General features: G+C 33.2%; 1 protein-coding gene across 4 annotated transcripts in view; it reads left to right on the top strand.

Moving 5' to 3' along the window:
- The first annotated feature begins 581 nt into the window (after window positions 1-581).
- The window catches only part of LOC18043157 (phosphatidylserine decarboxylase proenzyme 2), a 30,445-nt gene continuing 13,141 nt past the window's right edge, over window positions 582-17,885 (top strand). For 2 of the 4 annotated variants that reach the window (XM_024183936.1, XM_006432391.2), the window contains exons 1-14: window positions 582-991; window positions 1,080-1,159; window positions 1,274-1,298; window positions 2,963-3,022; window positions 5,038-5,106; window positions 7,278-7,370; window positions 7,447-7,497; window positions 9,984-10,067; window positions 10,413-10,504; window positions 11,557-11,712; window positions 11,832-11,913; window positions 12,093-12,204; window positions 13,649-13,749; window positions 16,810-16,857. In XM_024183936.1, coding sequence (XP_024039704.1) covers window positions 806-991; window positions 1,080-1,159; window positions 1,274-1,298; window positions 2,963-3,022; window positions 5,038-5,106; window positions 7,278-7,370; window positions 7,447-7,497; window positions 9,984-10,067; window positions 10,413-10,504; window positions 11,557-11,712; window positions 11,832-11,913; window positions 12,093-12,204; window positions 13,649-13,749; window positions 16,810-16,857 — 1,239 coding nt within the window. In that variant the 5' untranslated portion in view covers window positions 582-805. The remainder of the gene's footprint in view (window positions 992-1,079; window positions 1,160-1,273; window positions 1,299-2,962; window positions 3,023-5,037; window positions 5,107-7,277; window positions 7,371-7,446; window positions 7,498-9,983; window positions 10,068-10,412; window positions 10,505-11,556; window positions 11,713-11,831; window positions 11,914-12,092; window positions 12,205-13,648; window positions 13,750-16,809; window positions 16,858-17,885) is intronic. The other 2 variants (XM_024183935.1, XM_024183934.1) reach the window with 1 other exon arrangement.

Raw genomic sequence — 17,885 nt, 5'->3', positions numbered from 1 at the left:
TTGTCTTAGACCGAAAAGTTGTTTAATTAAAATAATATTTTAACTTTAAAACTTTTATTTTAAAGTTCAGTACATAGAATTTTTTTTACTATTCACCTCGTTAGTTGTTGGGTTAGGATTGTTAATCTGATTATAATTTTATGATTAAATGCAAATTTAACCTTAATTATCTTGAAATAAATCAATCCCAACATATTTAAACTATCACCAAACAATTCTTATTGGTATTCTTTTGTATGAATCATATATATACAATTTAGCTATGGAGTCATATTGGTGTAATTCTCCTTTTATACGTTTAAAGAGACAACGAAAATATTTTTTTTTTAAAAAAGAGAAATTTTGTAAACAAAAATGGTTTTTAATAAAAAAACAAAATTTATAATAAACTATTTGAGTGTTGCCAGCATGGTACGGCGATCGTCACACAAACAAGAAAGTAATGGCCAATTTGCTGGTGGAGAAAGCACTAAAAGATTTGTGTGGACCCAACCAAATCCACTACGACGTGTAACGCGACCGCATGATATTAAGATTAAAACGAGTAAACGAATAATAATTAAAATGCTGAAAGCCACAAACAAACAAAAAGATCAAGACACTTGCCAAATTATTGAGAGAAGTAACAGACATATAGGAAAAAGGATAATAAAAAAAAGGATCTCATTCAGCTTTTTGAATATTCATGATGCCATTGTCAACGTATATACTCATTGCAGATTAGTTCTTCAGCCCATAAAAAAAAAAAGAAAAAAAAATTATTTATTCATCTCTTTCGTTTCTTCGGGGAGATAGAGAGAAGAGAATGGGGCACGGAAGCTCAAAAGAAGATGAGAGTGTCTCGCGCACGTCTCGATTCAGGAAGAAGTTTCACCTCCATCGTGAACGACGCCGTTCTCGTGGGAATGGCTCAAACTCTGGATCTCATCATCACAATAGAGTTCTCAATGAAGAGGATTTCGCTGGAATTGCTCTCCTCACTCTGATTAGCGTAATTGCTCTCGTTTTTTATTTGGTCAGTGGATAAATGATATTTATTTATGAAGCATTTTTTTAAATATAATTTTTATTATTTTTAGGCGGAGATGAAGTTCAAGGACAAGTGGCTTGCATGTGTTTCACTTGGAGAGCAGACGTGTCGCACTGCGATTTCTGATAAGTTACGCACTTTTGCGAGGCTACAAAATAGTCATTTCTTTTGTCTTTTAGTTGATTCTTCATTTATGTTGACTTTGTTTTCATTTTTGTTTGTTATTTCTTTTTTCTGGTGCAGTACGGATAAACCTATCTGGAATTCTGTGAGTACTCTGTCTCAAATCTTAATTTGCAGTTTATGCAGTGACTTGGGTAGAATAGTTTGACTTTGTCTCATCTTTTGAAGCCAAGTGAATGCATGATTTAATTTGAATGCAAGTGTGCAGCTGTTCTTGTGGTTATTTTTTCCTATTTGGTATATAGCTATATCTATTAATTACATCTCGTTAATATTTTGGCATATAATTTTGCATGTGGTGGATATTTTCATCTACCAACAAACTTCTCCAATAAGAACTTTTAAAAATTTTAATATCATTGAGGAAAACCCTTAACTCCAATTTTTATACTGCTAATAAAATGTTTGGAAAATATGACACTTTTGTAAACTTGTTTTATTTTATTTTTTTAAGTTTTTGGTATAAGAAAGGAGTCTTTTCCCTTAAGTTATATGGTTTTGTCTAGTTTCTTATCTTGCAAATGCATGATTTTTCTCTTGCCATACTATCCTCGACATTGCTAAACACAGCACCTTTCGCAGCATTTTGGCTTTCTTTCCTTTACCAAAAGTGTACAAATTCTGCTTAAGAAAATCTTTCGTAAGATCTTAAAACAGCCTAGCAAATTTTGGCTTCCTTACAAATAGTAACTCTCATAAAAAGATTAAATATGGCAATGCATGAAAATATGAGCCGTGTCTCATCATTTTCCTACAAATTACATACAAACATGGAAAAAGACTTTATCTTGGGTGGCGTGGTAAGTAGGCTTATAAGCACTTTGGCTCCGTCTCCTTACAAGCCAGTTTTTAAAGCTGAGTTCTACCTTGTGTCTGCGTAACAATTGGTATAAAAGCACGCACCACCTTGAGTGTTGGATTGGACATGCCATGCCAAGTTGGGTGTGGCTTTGTGACTGTTGTTGTGGATAGGCTGACTTGGGGAGGGCTGCTACCTAGAAGAAGACAAGGTCTGCAAAGTCACCCAGCTAGGTATGCGTGATGGGCTGCTGTGGGCGTCGGTTGTGAACCGTGGTGGAATTTTAGGATCCTATCTCCTATATTGCTAAGTTAAGGCTTGGGAATTGAGCTTATAAGCACTTGGCCTTCCTCTCCTTACAAGCCAGTTTTTAAGGATAAGTTTTACGCAATGTGTTTCTTTGCAATTAATTGGCTGTCTTATCCCTGAATAGGATCTTAAAACATTGAAGATTTGGAGAGCCTTTGGGCTTCCATCACATTGACTTGGTGTTAGATCTCATTGGAATTCTCACAACTTGCAAAATAAGAAATACCAGAATTCTTGAAACCTCAGTCCTTTAATCTTTTGTGCTAATCATGTACATGGGCTAAACAGCTACCACATCAACTCATTTGTTGCATTGTGCTTTTGGATCTCTTTTTTCAAGTTAATTTATGTTGCATTCTTGCAGATGATGGTCAAAACATTATTCTTCTTTTATTACTTTCTTTGTATAAACTGCATTTTAAATACTGCTCGAGTATCCCTATTGTATGCAGCTATACTGCCTGTACTATGTCGTTCTGAAGATGCTATACTTATTAAATTTGATTTCATGTTTTCTGGATTCTTTATGCTAAATTGAAAGTTGATTTTATCGACATGCACATGTACTGTCAAGTTGCAGGTTCTGTATCTTACTGATTGAATGAACACTATGTGAATCTAGAATTATGCTTTAACTACAGGAAAAGAAACTTCTCTTGGAAAGGAATGGGCCTCATGTTGCTAGGATATCGGTATTTGAGGTATGCAGTAACTTTAAGCTGGTTTTTGCAAAACTCTATTCATTTCATTGAATTAAATGTGTCTTTTGTTTTGGGCCACCAAGGAGGTTCAATTTAACCCCCAAGTAGCCTTTTATTCCTTTTGTTATCTTAGAAACAAAATATGATGTAATTTGAGGGAAACAAATATCCCTCTAGTTTAATTTACTGAATTATTTCTTTAAACACCATCAACAATAATTCCAGTTTATTTATCATCTAGTGGATGGGTTGTAGATAATGTCATTCTAATCTAACCAATGGTTATCCTGTTAACGTGTAAGTCACTCTTTTTGTTAACGTCCGAATGATGCTTCCCTTATGATCTGAAATACACTCCATCTGCTGCACACTATATGATGGTATTTTCAAACCATCAACAATAATTCCTCTTTATTTATTGTGTGGATGGGTTGTAGATGATGTCATTCTAATCTAATCAATGGTTATCCTGTTAACATGTAAGTCACCCTTTTTGTTAACGGCCGAGGATGCTTCTTCCCTTATGATCTGAAAATACACTCCATCTGCCGCACACTATATGATGGTATTTTCAATGTTTAAGGCAATAAATATTTTGAATCTTTCTATGATAGAAAATAAAAGAATTGTACTATTAAGAGAGAAAGCATCATAAATTTATTTAAGTGGAAACTCTGGCAGAAAGCCGACAGAGTGTGGTTTAACTTGATTTAGGTTTATCTTTTGGGTAGGTCATAAAAGTTCTCTGCTTGTTTCCATCAAGGATTGAACACAGTTTTGCATACATAGGCAAAGGATGAAATCTGTGAACTGTGAAGTGCGAATTGAGAAGAAGGGTAAAATTATCACGTGACATGTCTTTTAATGTTATGATTCTGGCTACTACTTGGAATCCCATGTTGTAGCTTTTCTATTTCCTGTCAATCAAGACTGTGATGCAATTTGGTTCTTATGCTATCACTATTCCTTGGTGAGCCAATTAGGACCCAAGGTCTTATTCCTAGAACAGCTTGTAGCAATAAATGTTCTTGGCCTTAATGGTGGACTTGTACTTGCAGTTTGTGACTTGGTGTGGACTTTGTGGTGTTCGAGTATTGGGAGGACTAGGGTTTGGTTTTGATTGAGATTTGAAGGTTAAGGTGGCAGAATTAGACCAAAGAGGTGCTGGAATTTTCTGATGCTCTAAAAGTATATGTTGCAAGGGCTGTTATTGATGTGTTAGTGATTTAGGAGTTAGGACTGCAAGAGAATCCGGAGATCAGGTGAGGGGATAGAAATATGATAGGAATGGATAGAGGAAAAAAGATTTGAAGTTTAGGCAGAAGAATTGAAGGGAGAATATATAATTTCCTCCCAATTAGATTATGACATATTTAAAGATAAGAGAATGGTGGTAATTTTGGCTGCTGACTTTGATAGGGAGAAGTTTTAAAGATATGGATAGGAGGTTCACTAAGTCAACTGATTAAGGCTAAAACTTGGCAGGAATTGAAAACAAAGGTTGATGGAAATTTTGCCAACGTTTAGTTGGTTTGGTGGAAATGTTGGGGAAATAATGTGTTTGATTGATTGGTTCTTTTATTTTTGTTTTTAAACTTAAAATAAATCTTTTTGTCCATTTGTATTGATATATGTACTTGCTATATATATACACAATGTTCTTATGCAGTTCAATGGAGTTGGTTTTCCCTTTTCCTTGGTTTGTCCTGTCCACATCATTTTACGTACAGGCGTCAGCTCTAGATAATTATATTTATGCATATGCTTCAAATTATTATTTTCTCTTTTTGGCCTTCCATACTGAAGTTCTTATGCAGTTCAGTTGAGTTGGTTTTCCCTTTTCCTTGGTTTGTCGTGTCCACATCATTTTAAGTACAGGCGTCAGCTCTAGATAATTATATTTATGCATATGCTTCAAATTATTATTTTCTCTTTTTGGCCTTCCATACTGAAGTTGAATGATTATTTTGATCTCTGTGAAATAATTTCTACATTAAATTTTCTATATTCTGCAGACTAATAGATTGTCGAAAAGCAATCTTGAAGGATATTGTGAAGTTGATCTCCTTGAATTTCTAACAAAGGTGAGAGATTTTATTATTGAATTCTTAGAAACTTCTTAGTAGTAATTTGGTGCATAAACCTGGGAATTTCCATAGAACTACAAATGAAAGTCGCACAATTGCGTGCAATTGCATGTGTGCACGTTACATAGAGATATGATAATGAATGTCTCCATCCTTTTGCTGTGAATATGATGTTGGTGATAACGGCTTTGAACAATTGGATTGTAAGTTTTTGGTGGAATAGGTGCACTGCATGAGTGCATGGAATGTTGTTTTGGCTGTTTAAGCTGCATTTGGCACGCAAGGCAAACTGGACTGAGACTGGAATAGATTCTATGTAATATGGTCCTTGTTCCATGCAGTGTTTGATTGAATTGTATGCATTATTTTCCCAATTTTATTATAAATATTGATTGACTATTATTAAATCAAAAATAATAATAATAAAAAAGCACTGTACTTTATTGGCCCTTGAAATTAAATTTCTTTAGTTACTGATCTGTATACAAGAAGAAACAACAACAATTCAAAGGCCATCTGAAGAAGCTTTTATCATTTGTTAGTGGACTAGTGAACTGTTTCTGGAAATGCTCAATCAATTCATCCTCTCAACCTTCAGATTGCATATGCAATTGTTGTTGACATTTTTTTTTTTTCATATCTTTAGGATTATCTGTTTGTAATTTTAATTACTTATGTATAAAATATGTTGTCCTTAGTATTGAATTATACTAACAAAAACCTAAAGCAAACAAAAAAAGGGGAAACAAATATATATCAAAAGATTTCATAAGTTTGTTTTAAATTGGTCATGAACAAGAGAATTTGATTTTATTTGTTTAAAGTTTAGTTACTGCATGCTTCTGTGTTATTATCATCTGCTTAGGGATGCCCACATGATAGTACCATTGGTAGCGTTGGACTACTATTACGGGATTAATTTTTCGTGTAGTCGGAACTAATGGAAGGCATCAAATATGAAATTAAGACGATAGTCTTATGAGTTGGTCCTATCTTAGATTATAATGTAACCTTGAGGAATTGCTTAATTTTAAAACATTTGATGGGATTGACATGATTTATGAAAATATAAAGATTTTTGAGGACCAAGTCTTCTTGGTCCGTTGCCGTTACCCACAGGCCCTAGCTGTGCCGCTCCTCAAAAATCCAAGCACAAATCGTAGCCACCACCACCACAAACCTTTGCTGCCGCAGCCACGACACCAAACCCTAGCAGTCACCGCATAAAACCCTAGCAAAGGCTGGACTGCTAGCCCTTGAATATGGGATTAATTTTTGGTGTAGTCATTTCTAATTGAAGGCATCAAACATGATATTATGAGTTTATGACAACAGTGTTGTGAATTAGTCCTATCTTAGGATTATAAACTAGCTTTGCGGAACTGCTTAATTATAGAACTGTAATGAGATTGCGCATGATATTTTGAGGACTTAGTCTTCTTGGTTGTCAAAAGTATTTTAATTCTTTGAACCTGTGATTAACATTTCATAGTGATGTTCTTTCTTTCTTTCTCTTTCTTTCCGTTGCAACTATTGTGTACATACTGTGTATAATATTTTCCTCCCTTTTCTTTCTTGTTATTATCTTTGAAACATTATCTTTTGAAAGAATGACACTCATCCCTTGTAGAGTTTTTTTCACAACTTGGGTCCCTTCGAAATTTTTAATTTCCATTTTGTCCCTTGCATTAAAATATGAAAGGAAAAGTACAATATTAAATGGTAAGTTTGACCTTTTATATTAGATTTTAATTTGTACAAATCAAATTTTGATCTAACATCAATTTGTATGCTAAAATACACATTTAGCCTTCAATAGTGTTCTTTTTTCATTTACATTTTAATGCTGCGGACGAAGTGAAAATATAAAAAATTAATTGGGGACCAAGTGGTAAAACTATTGTTTTCCTTTTTTTTTTTTAAGAGATGAAATATGTCACGCTTCCTTATTTTGTTTTATAAAATAAAACATATTACTTTTTACATTTTTCGTAATCACTGAATATTGAGCTGTTTGTAAGTTGATCTTAGCTCTTTGATTAGAGTTTGATTCAAATTTGAGGACTTATGTGACTTTGGGTAGCTAATTTGCCAGTTAAAATATTTATATTTTTTTCTCTTTCTTCTTTTTTTAATTTATTTCATGTTTATATAATATTGTGTTGCAGGATTCAGACACTGACTTTGAGGTATTTGACCTTTTAGATCCATCATCATCTAACAAAATTGTTGGCAAGATTTCTCTATCATGTTCTGTTGAGGTAAGTATATTATTATTCAATTGATTGAGCCCAGCTGGATTAATGAATCTTAACATTCTTTTGAAATCATTGGTAGGATCCAATTGAAACAGAGAAAAGTTTTGCAAGACGCATATTATCAATTGTGGTATGTTTTAAATGTTCATTCATCTTCTTTTCTAATTCTCACGCCAACTAATTCTCTTGCTATTTGTGTGTTTTTTGGATAGTAATTTAATTATGTTCTTGGGGCGGTCATAGAATAGTTTCTTTGAAGCACAAGTTTGGGTTTAACTAAAACCAAGAACTTGATTTTAGTTGTTTGGAATTAGTTAGACGATAATAATTAATTACGAGCTTATGTATAATTGCGGGTGTCTAGTCCCAAAATTTTCACACTTACCAAACTTTTGTAATGGGAGAACTTATACCCCGTTTGGGAGTGTGGTGAGGTAGCCCAGCTACTAAGGTGTTTGGTAACACTTGTAGTTGAGCTTTGACAACGTAGCAAATTTTTTTTTCCAACTTATACTCTACAGCTGTGACTTTTATTCCACAGCTGCTGCAGCTTAAAAGGTAGTGCACTTCACTTCCAAACACACCCTTAATGGGGCTGGATTATTTTGTCAAATTTTGGTTCAATCTTTGTTTTGGTACATGCAAAACTATAGCTTATCCTGGCTTTATCCAATTTAGCAAGGTAAACTAAAGCCTTTGGGATAATATAGAATGATTTTTTTATTGAAAAAAAAAAATCTTATGTTTTGTTTCATATATTAAAATTTAGTATATTATGATCTTAATTTATATTTAAATATCTAGTCAGTTTTATTATGTTATGTTATTTAACTAATAATGTGAAGAATAAGTTTACAATAGAGGAATCCCTTTCTTTAATAAAATAAGGGACAAAACTAAAAGACGAAAAAAAATTTCAATACACAACAGGACAAATACGCTGCATTGATTTGTGTTTTTTAATCTTTTAGCTTGTCCCTTACTTTATTAAAGGGATTCCCTTCTTTTAAAATTACTCATAATGTGATAGTTTATAATATTTATATTTATTACCTTTGTTTAAATAAAGGTTGGGGGTGAGCAAGGCCAAATATAATTTTAACCCTTACCTGGCCTAAAAGTTGAACTCGGGTGGCTAGCCAAATAATAAATTTAGTATAAATATTTTATAGATGGGTTAATGCTATTCTAATGTAAAATTTTGCAAAATATTCTCATCCATTGATCTTGTTAAATCCAACAGTTGAAAATAGAAACAATAAATGCTATTTTTTTTACTTTGAAAATTTATATTGCACAAGATCAATGGATGAGAATTTTTTAAAAAGTTTTTGAGTAAAAATTTAAGTTGGAATAGCTTGATCCAGATAAATATTATATTATGAAATTGAAATTTAATTATTGAGTTAGTGCCTTTATGTTATTTTACATAGATAATAACATATACAGTATATTTGACTGTTCACCCAAATAAATTGACATTCGTTACTCTAATATCATCCATTAGTTTTTTCCATTACATTTAACCGTCAACCACTTTGACCATATAAATACTTAGTCATACCCTTAGTTTATATGATTAAAGGACCAAAATACCCATTTTAACTTAAAATGTCCATCGACATACTTTAATTTCCATTTTTTATTCTTTAATTTTACCTCTCTTCCGTTCCCTCTCTCTCATTTTTCCCCATTTTCCTTCATCTTCTTAGTTGCCCAACACCTATGAAAACAAGGTTGGTCATATTCAAGGTGATTTCAGTGAGTTCTGTGATTCTTAGTCCCAGTCTGTATTTGGCTCTCAAAGCATGTGCAGTAGTGGAGTGCTACTCTGTTTAACAACTAAGATAATGAAGAAACGTAGGAAAAATTTGAGAGGGGAAAGGAAGAGAGAGAAAATAAAAGGTTAAAAATGGAAATTGAAGTTATTGTGATGGATATTTCAGTCATCTCGCAACTAACGGTGTAATTGTATTTTCATATGGTAGTGGTAAACAGTTAAGTTTAATGGAAAATTTAACAGATGGGGGGTGAAGTAATGCCTTTTTGAAATACTGAGGTTGAGTAGCAAATGTCTTTTTTTTTTTGGATATGTAGTCAAATTTACCCTAATAAAAATAAGTTGATAATAAAAATTCAATTTAACAATAACAGTTTTTTCATTTAAAAACCATATTGAAATCATGTTTACTATTTGTTTAAAAAGCATTTTGCTTTCCTTTGTATATATAATTTCCATGAATAATGGTTATACAATAAGTTCCAAGTTTCTTACATGCCATCCCATTGCTTAGGCTTTAATTGAGGACTTAATACTGCTAACCAATGTATTTGTTTGGAAGAATTGAGACTCTTTACTGTTTTTCTATTACTGGAGTATAGCTTAATGTTAATAGCGTCCTGGCTTTTTCCTTTTCAAATAAAATTTCCGAATTTTATTCATACGTACTTTAAATTCCAGTAAGGACCTAATTCTGAATGCGAATATCTATATTGTTCATTTGGAGATTTTATTTTTAATACTAATTTCTGGATAGTATTCGTGATTATTGTTTTATTCACCTTCTTGCCTTCTGTGATATAGTCAACCTTTTAAGTTTTTGGGAACCTTCATAGGATTACAATCAGGATGGACAGCTTTCGTTCAAAGAGTTTTCTGACTTAATTAGTGCTTTTGGCAATCAAGTGGCTGCTAATAAGGTTTGAACTTTGCTTTACTATTTGTTTTATTTGACAGTGCAACCACCTTTTTGGTATGATCTGTTTGAATAGTTACAAATGTATTTTGTCAAATATTTGCTTAGTCTACCATCTGATTTTCTACTAAAGTGTTTGGATAGTGGGATTCAACTTTCACGATATTGTTAGGTTTCCAAAATACTCCCAAACCAAACCTGTTTGTACATCACACATGGAAATTTGAATTATATGTGTTGGATTTTGTCTACTTCCTATTTTTGAAACATGCTTCTTCCGTATGGTGGATCTTGATTGTGTAAGATCCTGTTCTTGTTCTAATTTTGCATTCAAAAATGCTTTTCTTAGAAAGAGGAACTTTTCAAAGCCGCCGACAAAAATGGAGATGGGGTTGTGAGCGTTGATGAGTTAGCTGCCCTTCTTGCTCTTCAACAAGAAAAGTAATGATTCTATAATTGCATCAGCATCAATTTGAGTTAACATACTATCTTTTCTTAGTCAAAATAAACAATGCCACCCATGTAAATGTCCTTGTGGAATATGACTTTTAATATCCTATGTGGAACCTGCGAAGAGAAATATGTTTTGATAAATGTCCTATGTTTGAACATTTAACATATATTTTTATATATTCTTAATATCATCTTGTCTTTTTGTGATAAATTATATGCTAAGTCTTCAATGAGGTGAACCTAATGATTGTTTCAATGCCTAATTGTGTATAGCTGAGCACTTCACAGGCTAAAGTTTATCACCTGTATTCTCCATCATCACTGTGCTTTATTAACACTGATTGCTTCTAACTTTCTGCTAATGATTCCTTCTGATCTGAGTCTCTGTACTCCACGTGACGTTTGTGAAACCAAAGCAGCTGTTTGTGTCCTGGTCCAAGCATGACAAGCTTAACATCTCATACTTCAATCTCCAGTGGGATGTCGGTTCTCTCTGTCTCGCTGGAGCTGTTTCAACTGATGCCAGGAACTATATAAAAAATCTGTTTGGAGGTTTCTTTCAGCAATAAATGGAATTAAGGATATTGTATTTTTTTAAAAGAATGAGCTTCATGATCATAACTGAAGTTACTTAGTTTTTATTCATTTGTTAACTTCTGGTGTTCCTCTTTGTTGACTAACCATGACCCCTTACTTTACTGGGATTCAAACAGAGACAACATATGATTATAAACACACATTGACTTTGTGTTATAATTTAACTATTAGTGTTAGTGGTTTCAGGAACATGAACTATTGGTCAACCTGGCGTAGATATCATGTCAAGTAATTATTAATTCCCAGAGCTTAAGGTGATAGGAAAATGCCCAACAATAATTTTACACAGTTAAAGCTATTTTATGGTTCTTCACAACAGGGTTTTGTATTCTTCTTCTGCTTGTAATTTGTTTTTGCTACTCATAATAAAATTCTTTTCTTCTTGACCCTATGCTATCAATCAATATTCTTAATATTCTGTGTTTGATATTCATGTATTTCAGGGAACCCCTCATGAATTGCTGTCCTGTTTGTGGTGAGACTCTTGAAGTTGCTGACATGGTGAATACTATGATTCATTTGACTCTGTGTTTTGACGAGGGAACTGGAAACCAGGTTATGACTGGAGGATTCTTGACTGATAAACAAGCTTCAAATGTGTGAGAACACTTCTACTGTTGCATGAACACTATCTCTTGAACTTTTTTCTACTTTTTCAGTGTGGCTGTTGTATTTTTATGTAATTTTAAATTGCTAAATTCAACTTACATTTTGCTAGCTGGATGTTTAAACTAAGTGAATGGGGCCATTTTTCATCTTATGATGTTGGCTTAAACTCTGGTTCAAGAGCTCATATTCTGGTATGTTTCCTTTGTTGTATTTTTTAATCAATTTCTTTTTTTTAGCTTTATTTATTTCTTTTTCCAACTTATTTGTTGGGGGATTCTGTACATTGTTCATGTCATTGGATGCAATGCTTTGTCGTTTGAACTTGGATTTCATTCACAACATGGTCTCAGTTGATAGCTTATTTATTTAGGTTTTTGATCGGAGGACAAAAAGGCTGGTGGAAGAATTGATTGATGTTAAGATTGTTATGTCAATGAGAGCAATTTACCAATCAAAAATAGGGCTTGGCCTCATGGACATAGGTATGTGGTACTATCTGTTACATGCTATGATTTTTGTCATATGTATTTCCCCACTCTGAAGATCTTGTGGTTTAATTTTCAAGAGATAGTGTCCAGGTTAAACTAAGTGTGGGGACTGGTAAGGATATTCAGTTTTGGGAGGATAAATAGTTCGGAGATTTTTCTTTGTGAGCGTTTCCCTCGCCTCTATAGGTCTGTCCCACAAGAAATTCTCCTATAAATTTTTTGTACATCTTCTTCCTCTTTGTTGAATTGGCATTGGAATTTCAACTTCAACAGAAAGATTCAGGATTATGCTTCTCTCTTGATGTTGTTAAACAATGTCGATATCGATGAAATGAAAGAAGACAGAGGATTGTGGACTTTGGAGACATCAGACATTATTTCTGCAAAACTTATCTTGACTGACTGATTAATAATGTCTCCTAGGCTGATTTCTTACCCTCCAAATTGATCTGGAAGGCTAGTATTCCTCCTAAAATTCAAGTCTTTTTGTGTGCCTTGGCTCAAGGAAAATTAAATTCTGGGGAAGTGATTCAAAGAAAGTTCCCTAATATGTGTCTATCTCCATCTTGGTGTGTGATGTGCAAAGCAAATGCAGAACAAGCTAACCTGAATTGTCACCTCCTTGTTGAAAGCTCAGTTGGTGGCTAGAGCGTACAATCAATCTTATGGAGTTGACTATCTCGATATTTTTCTCTAGTGGCTTGAATAAATTGTATTCAATTTCTTATACCATAGGTAGTCCACGATTGGCTTTTATTTCAACTTGATACAAAAAAATGCCTTCTTTAATGCTATTTGGTGGAAGAGGTGTGGGGCAATCCTTAGGCTTTGTTGCTCAGGCAGGTTTGATGTACAGGGCCTCAAGCGGGGCAGAATAACTAGTGGCTCCCTTTCAGGCTAATTGCCACCTTCCTTCCTTTTCCCCCTAATACCCAATTATCCCCTACTGTCGTAGTTGTAATGGTAAGGGTTAATGGAGTATAATAAAAATATGAGGAAGTGGTAATTAGCCCAAAAAGTATCCCTCAAACCATCATGGAGGGTCTGCTTTAAGAAACTAAGCAGACTTATACTGTCTTTTGGACTTGGAATACGTCAGTTTGATCATTTTGTCTTTCTGAAACATATTCCTGTGGTAATGGTTGTCTTGTAGTTTACATTCGTAGTATCATTGTACATCATAACACTGATTTGTTGGTATTGAAGATGTAAAAAGCCAATTTCCCATGGACGTCTTCTTCCCCTTTGCTCTTTCTCTCCCCCCTCTCTCCACCCCCCTGTCCCCCAATGCCAACCCACAAAAACTACTCAAATGAGTATTTGTGAATTTTTTGTAGTAGGTACCATTTACCTTTGTTCTTGGATCATGGCCAATATCATGCATGGTCTTGCATTATTTTTTATTTCTTTGGTTTTTTTATGGGCCATGTGGATGCAGGGACAAAGGAACTGTTGAAGAGCATCTCTGAAAAGCAAGGAAGGAAAATGAATTCAGTTGAATCATCTAAAGAAATCCCAAAGTTTGTAAACTTCTTTAAGGTATGAAGTGTTCTTTTAGAACACTGTGTAACTTTGCTTTCGTAATTATGGCTTTCATAATTGTCTTGCTTGGAGTGTTCTCCATTATGGTAATTGAGTTTTGCATAAGTTTCTAAAGTATGGGGCCATTCTTGGTACAGTTTCGACTAGTTTTTCCTTCTCTTGCATAAAGCTGCAGATGTACTCAAGCAGTCTGGTTCTGAAAATATTTGTCAAGCTAAGTTGATAATATATGGATCTGATTTGATTTCAAAGATTTCAGATGCTTAGCCCTTTTTGGGCCCTTTTTGGTATCTGTTTCTTTTAAATAAACACAGTGGTCTTTGTATTATACATTTTCTTTTAAAATATACAATAGCTAGGTTTTACTCTAATTTATTGTTGCAGATTTGTACTCTGTTTATGTATTGCCAAAAAAAGGAAAAAAAAAAAAAAGAGATTTTTAATTGAACTATTCGAGGGTTCATTTGAACTCTTTCTTATTTCAAAAATGTTGTAAAGATAAGTCTGATGTTTTAAATCTATCATTTGAACTTAACAATGCAATATTTGATGAATTCTTTAAAAGAATTTTCTTGTGCCAGGTAATGGTTGCTCGCTAGTCTGTATCTCTATTTGTTAACCGTATGAATCAGGTTTAATCACAAACATCCCATGTAACTTATATTTCTTTTTCAAATTTTTTCACTTTTTTATGTTTTTTGGGCCATAATGAGGAAAAAAGAATTTGTGGTTAAGAACTGTTTTTTGGAAAGATGTCAACTTAAGTGCCATTCAATTTTAAATTGTAAGAATGCAAGTTACTGTAGTTGAATTATTCTCCACCTTTTCCTTAGAAGATCGTATTCTTCCTTCTGTTGCTTCTGCCTTGATGTTTGTTGTACTCATTGTAGTTTTTAGAAAGTTTCTGAAACTTTAAACAAGTAGAACTTACAACATAGATAATGAATTTAAGTTGTCAACACTTGTATGCAATCATTTTCCCAATACTGGGTAAGTGTATCTGTGAAGAAGAATTGAGAAAATTTACTTCACTGAGGAAGATTAAAATTGTTGATAAATGAAGTGCTTGTTCTTTTTTCATATATTGATGAGAAACATATGGAATAAAAATATAGAGCTGAATCCCCGAATAAAAAAGGGAAAATAAGGTAAAAAATCTCTTCCACCAATTCGGAAAATTCGAAGAAACGAACTTGTTTACTATTTTGTTCCGTCTAAAATTAAAATATTAATGTACTTAATGTGTATAATAGTCCCTATTTCAACAATTGCCTAGGTCAATATGATATAAATAGAAAGAATGAAGACAAGCAGATTATTACTTGAACAACTAGGTCATCTCTTCATGTATTTAGGTCTCGGATATTTTGGCATCATAAATTCTGGGCCTTCTTAGATCATCCTTCTTGTATCATAGCTTGTGCATGCTGCAAGTTTCTTCAAAAATACTTTCTTCTTTATAAAAGGATGTGGAGGATTTAGAAATTTGAAGATATTTCAGAGTTAGTGGAGTTTACAATATTTCAGTTAAAAGCTTTAAATATATAAGTAATATCCTCCCATCATTTACAGAATAATTTTATTATTCTACTTTATTTTAAGATAATGTAAATGTGTAGTATTTTTGTAAGTACTTGTGTGCATGATTGCTGAACCACATGATGAATTCTTCAATCCCAGTTCAGTTTAAGGTGGCCTTTAATTTTACACAAGTTAAGTTAATCACTGTCACTGTTGGAAAATATGGTTGATTGTCTTCTTGTTTATGAATAACAGTTGTGTAGATCAAACATACTCTGCAGTAACTAGGGAGTTCCGGTCCGGGATGGCGAAATCCTCCACGGATTTGGGGCCCCATGGAGCCCCACCCCAAATGGAGAAAATTTTTAATAATTTTTGGGGAATGGGGTGGGGAGTGGGGAAAAAGTAATCCCCAAATTGTTACGGGGTGGGGTTTGGTATTGCACTCCCCACCCCACCCCCACCCCAATCCCCATTATATATAAATATGTTTTTAATTCTTATTTAATAATTTTTATTTTATCAACTATAATGTCAATTAATAATTTTTTTATTTTTTATGTAATATAAACATGATATGAGTAAAAGAAAACCTACTTTAAAATATTATTATATTTTTTAACTTTAAAATATTATTATATTTTCTTGTATCTTTTAAGGTGCTGCTCTCTTTAAATATTTTTCACTTTTAATATCATTTTAAGATATTGTTTCAAACTTTTAGAGATTTAAAAAAAAAATTAAATACTTTATAATATGGTGATGATTTTATTTTAAGTCTCTAATTTTTAATTTACCGAAATCAAATTTTTATATCTACTATAAAATAAGTAAATGGGGAATGGGGTGGGGATGGAGGAATCATTCCCGATCCCCAACCCACTAAATTTATTGGGGAATGGGGTGGGGAATGGGGTAGGCATCCCCACCCCCACCCCGCCGCATTGCCATTCCTAGTTCCGGAAAAAGAATTCTTAACTGGGATGGGATTTTTGGTTTATTTGTATGCTATGTTTTGCATTTTTCCTTTTGCAATTGTTTTTTTTTTAGGCCGTTTGGCAGTTGTCTTTTTTCCTTGATTTGCAGCGGGTTTTGGGTCTTTGCTTTTTGTAATTAGTCATGGATATTTGATGCAAAAATGGATGTAGTTGTTTAGATGTTGCCAGCCACTATGGACCGCCAGTGCTCTGCAGTTGTTTTCTCTTTCAAGACATTACTCTTTTTTCTTTTTCCCCCCCAATCTTGTTAAAAAATAATGTTTATAGCTTGATTATATTGTTGTCTTCCTCCCATAAACGTTTACCCATCCTTGAATTGTATATGGATTATTATAAGACCCGATCAATAAAATACATGCAATGTCTCTTGAATTCCTTAAATATGAAATGTTGGATAATTACTATTGTTGTTGGTTTTTATTTTTTATTTTTTAATTTTTTGGTTTTTCCTTTTTTAACCTCTGTGATGCCTTTATTTCTGAAGTATGAGAACTTATACACACTTTCTGTGTATGTGTAATATAATTTGTTGTTGTAGGATCAAATCAACTTGGCTGATGTCAAGTACCCTTTGGAACATTTTAAGGTATGTTAGGAATTCCTAATAGATCTGTTCAATTTTATGAATGCACAAATTTATTTCCCCTAGTATTGTTTGTTTCCCGCCACGTTGATTTCTATTCTGGAATCATTTCACACTGTTTAATTTTGGAAGCACATACTGTTATGGCAAGAGTCTATAATAGCGGTATCTCATGAATATTAGATTATGTTTATCCATAAGGTTTGTATTTATGGGTGGTTCAGGTCTACCAATTCTTTTGATAGATTGCTCATTTATCAATTTTTTGCAAAACTGCAGTTTTATTTGAACATGTGACTTCACAAATTCCGCAATCAATATTTCCCTGTCCTTGTTGACTCTTCAACTGCCTGTAATTATTGGGAATGTTGAAATAAAGAATTTTTTTTTTTTTTGAGTTTTGCTTCTGAACGTGCATTTAGAAGAGCAGCCGAAACCTAAATTTAAGGCATTTTGAGTTAGTTTGCCCTCCTCCATAATGTTGTAGCTCTTTAATTGGAGGGCACACGCTTTTCCATGGATTTTGCACTTCTCATCAGCTTACCCCTATGGGTGCACACGAACTAAAACTTTCTGAGTTATTCATGCTTGGCTTGCTGCAAAAGTGCGGTTCAGCTTGTTTTACTTACACACTGAACTGTAATCCGGTTTATCCTGAGCCTATGTAATTAATTGAGCTTTAAGTCAGTACAATTTGGCACTGCTTTAGGAAAGCTCAATAGTTCTATTACCCTGCATACATACTTTGTAGATATTAGAAAACATTTTTGTATTTTGGTGTTAAATTATTGTATTCAAACTCTCACGAAGGTTCGACATCTTATTGACCATCTCAATTGGCCCTATGTTTTCTCTAATCTTTTCCAACCTTGAGAGTCAAAAAGTATAGACCAATCTTCAATTACTCAAATATGGAAAATAAGAAGTTGGAAAATGTTATTTCATGTTTGATAGAATTTTAGTTTATGCACTTAAGTTTCATTAGAAATACCATTATTCTGTTTCTTATAAAAAATGTGTAAAATGAATAA

This window comes from Citrus clementina, unplaced genomic scaffold (genome assembly GCF_000493195.1).
Source record: "Citrus clementina cultivar Clemenules unplaced genomic scaffold, Citrus_clementina_v1.0 scaffold_5, whole genome shotgun sequence".
NCBI lineage: Eukaryota > Viridiplantae > Streptophyta > Magnoliopsida > Sapindales > Rutaceae > Citrus > Citrus x clementina.
This window is presented reverse-complemented; position numbering and strand designations above follow the sequence as displayed.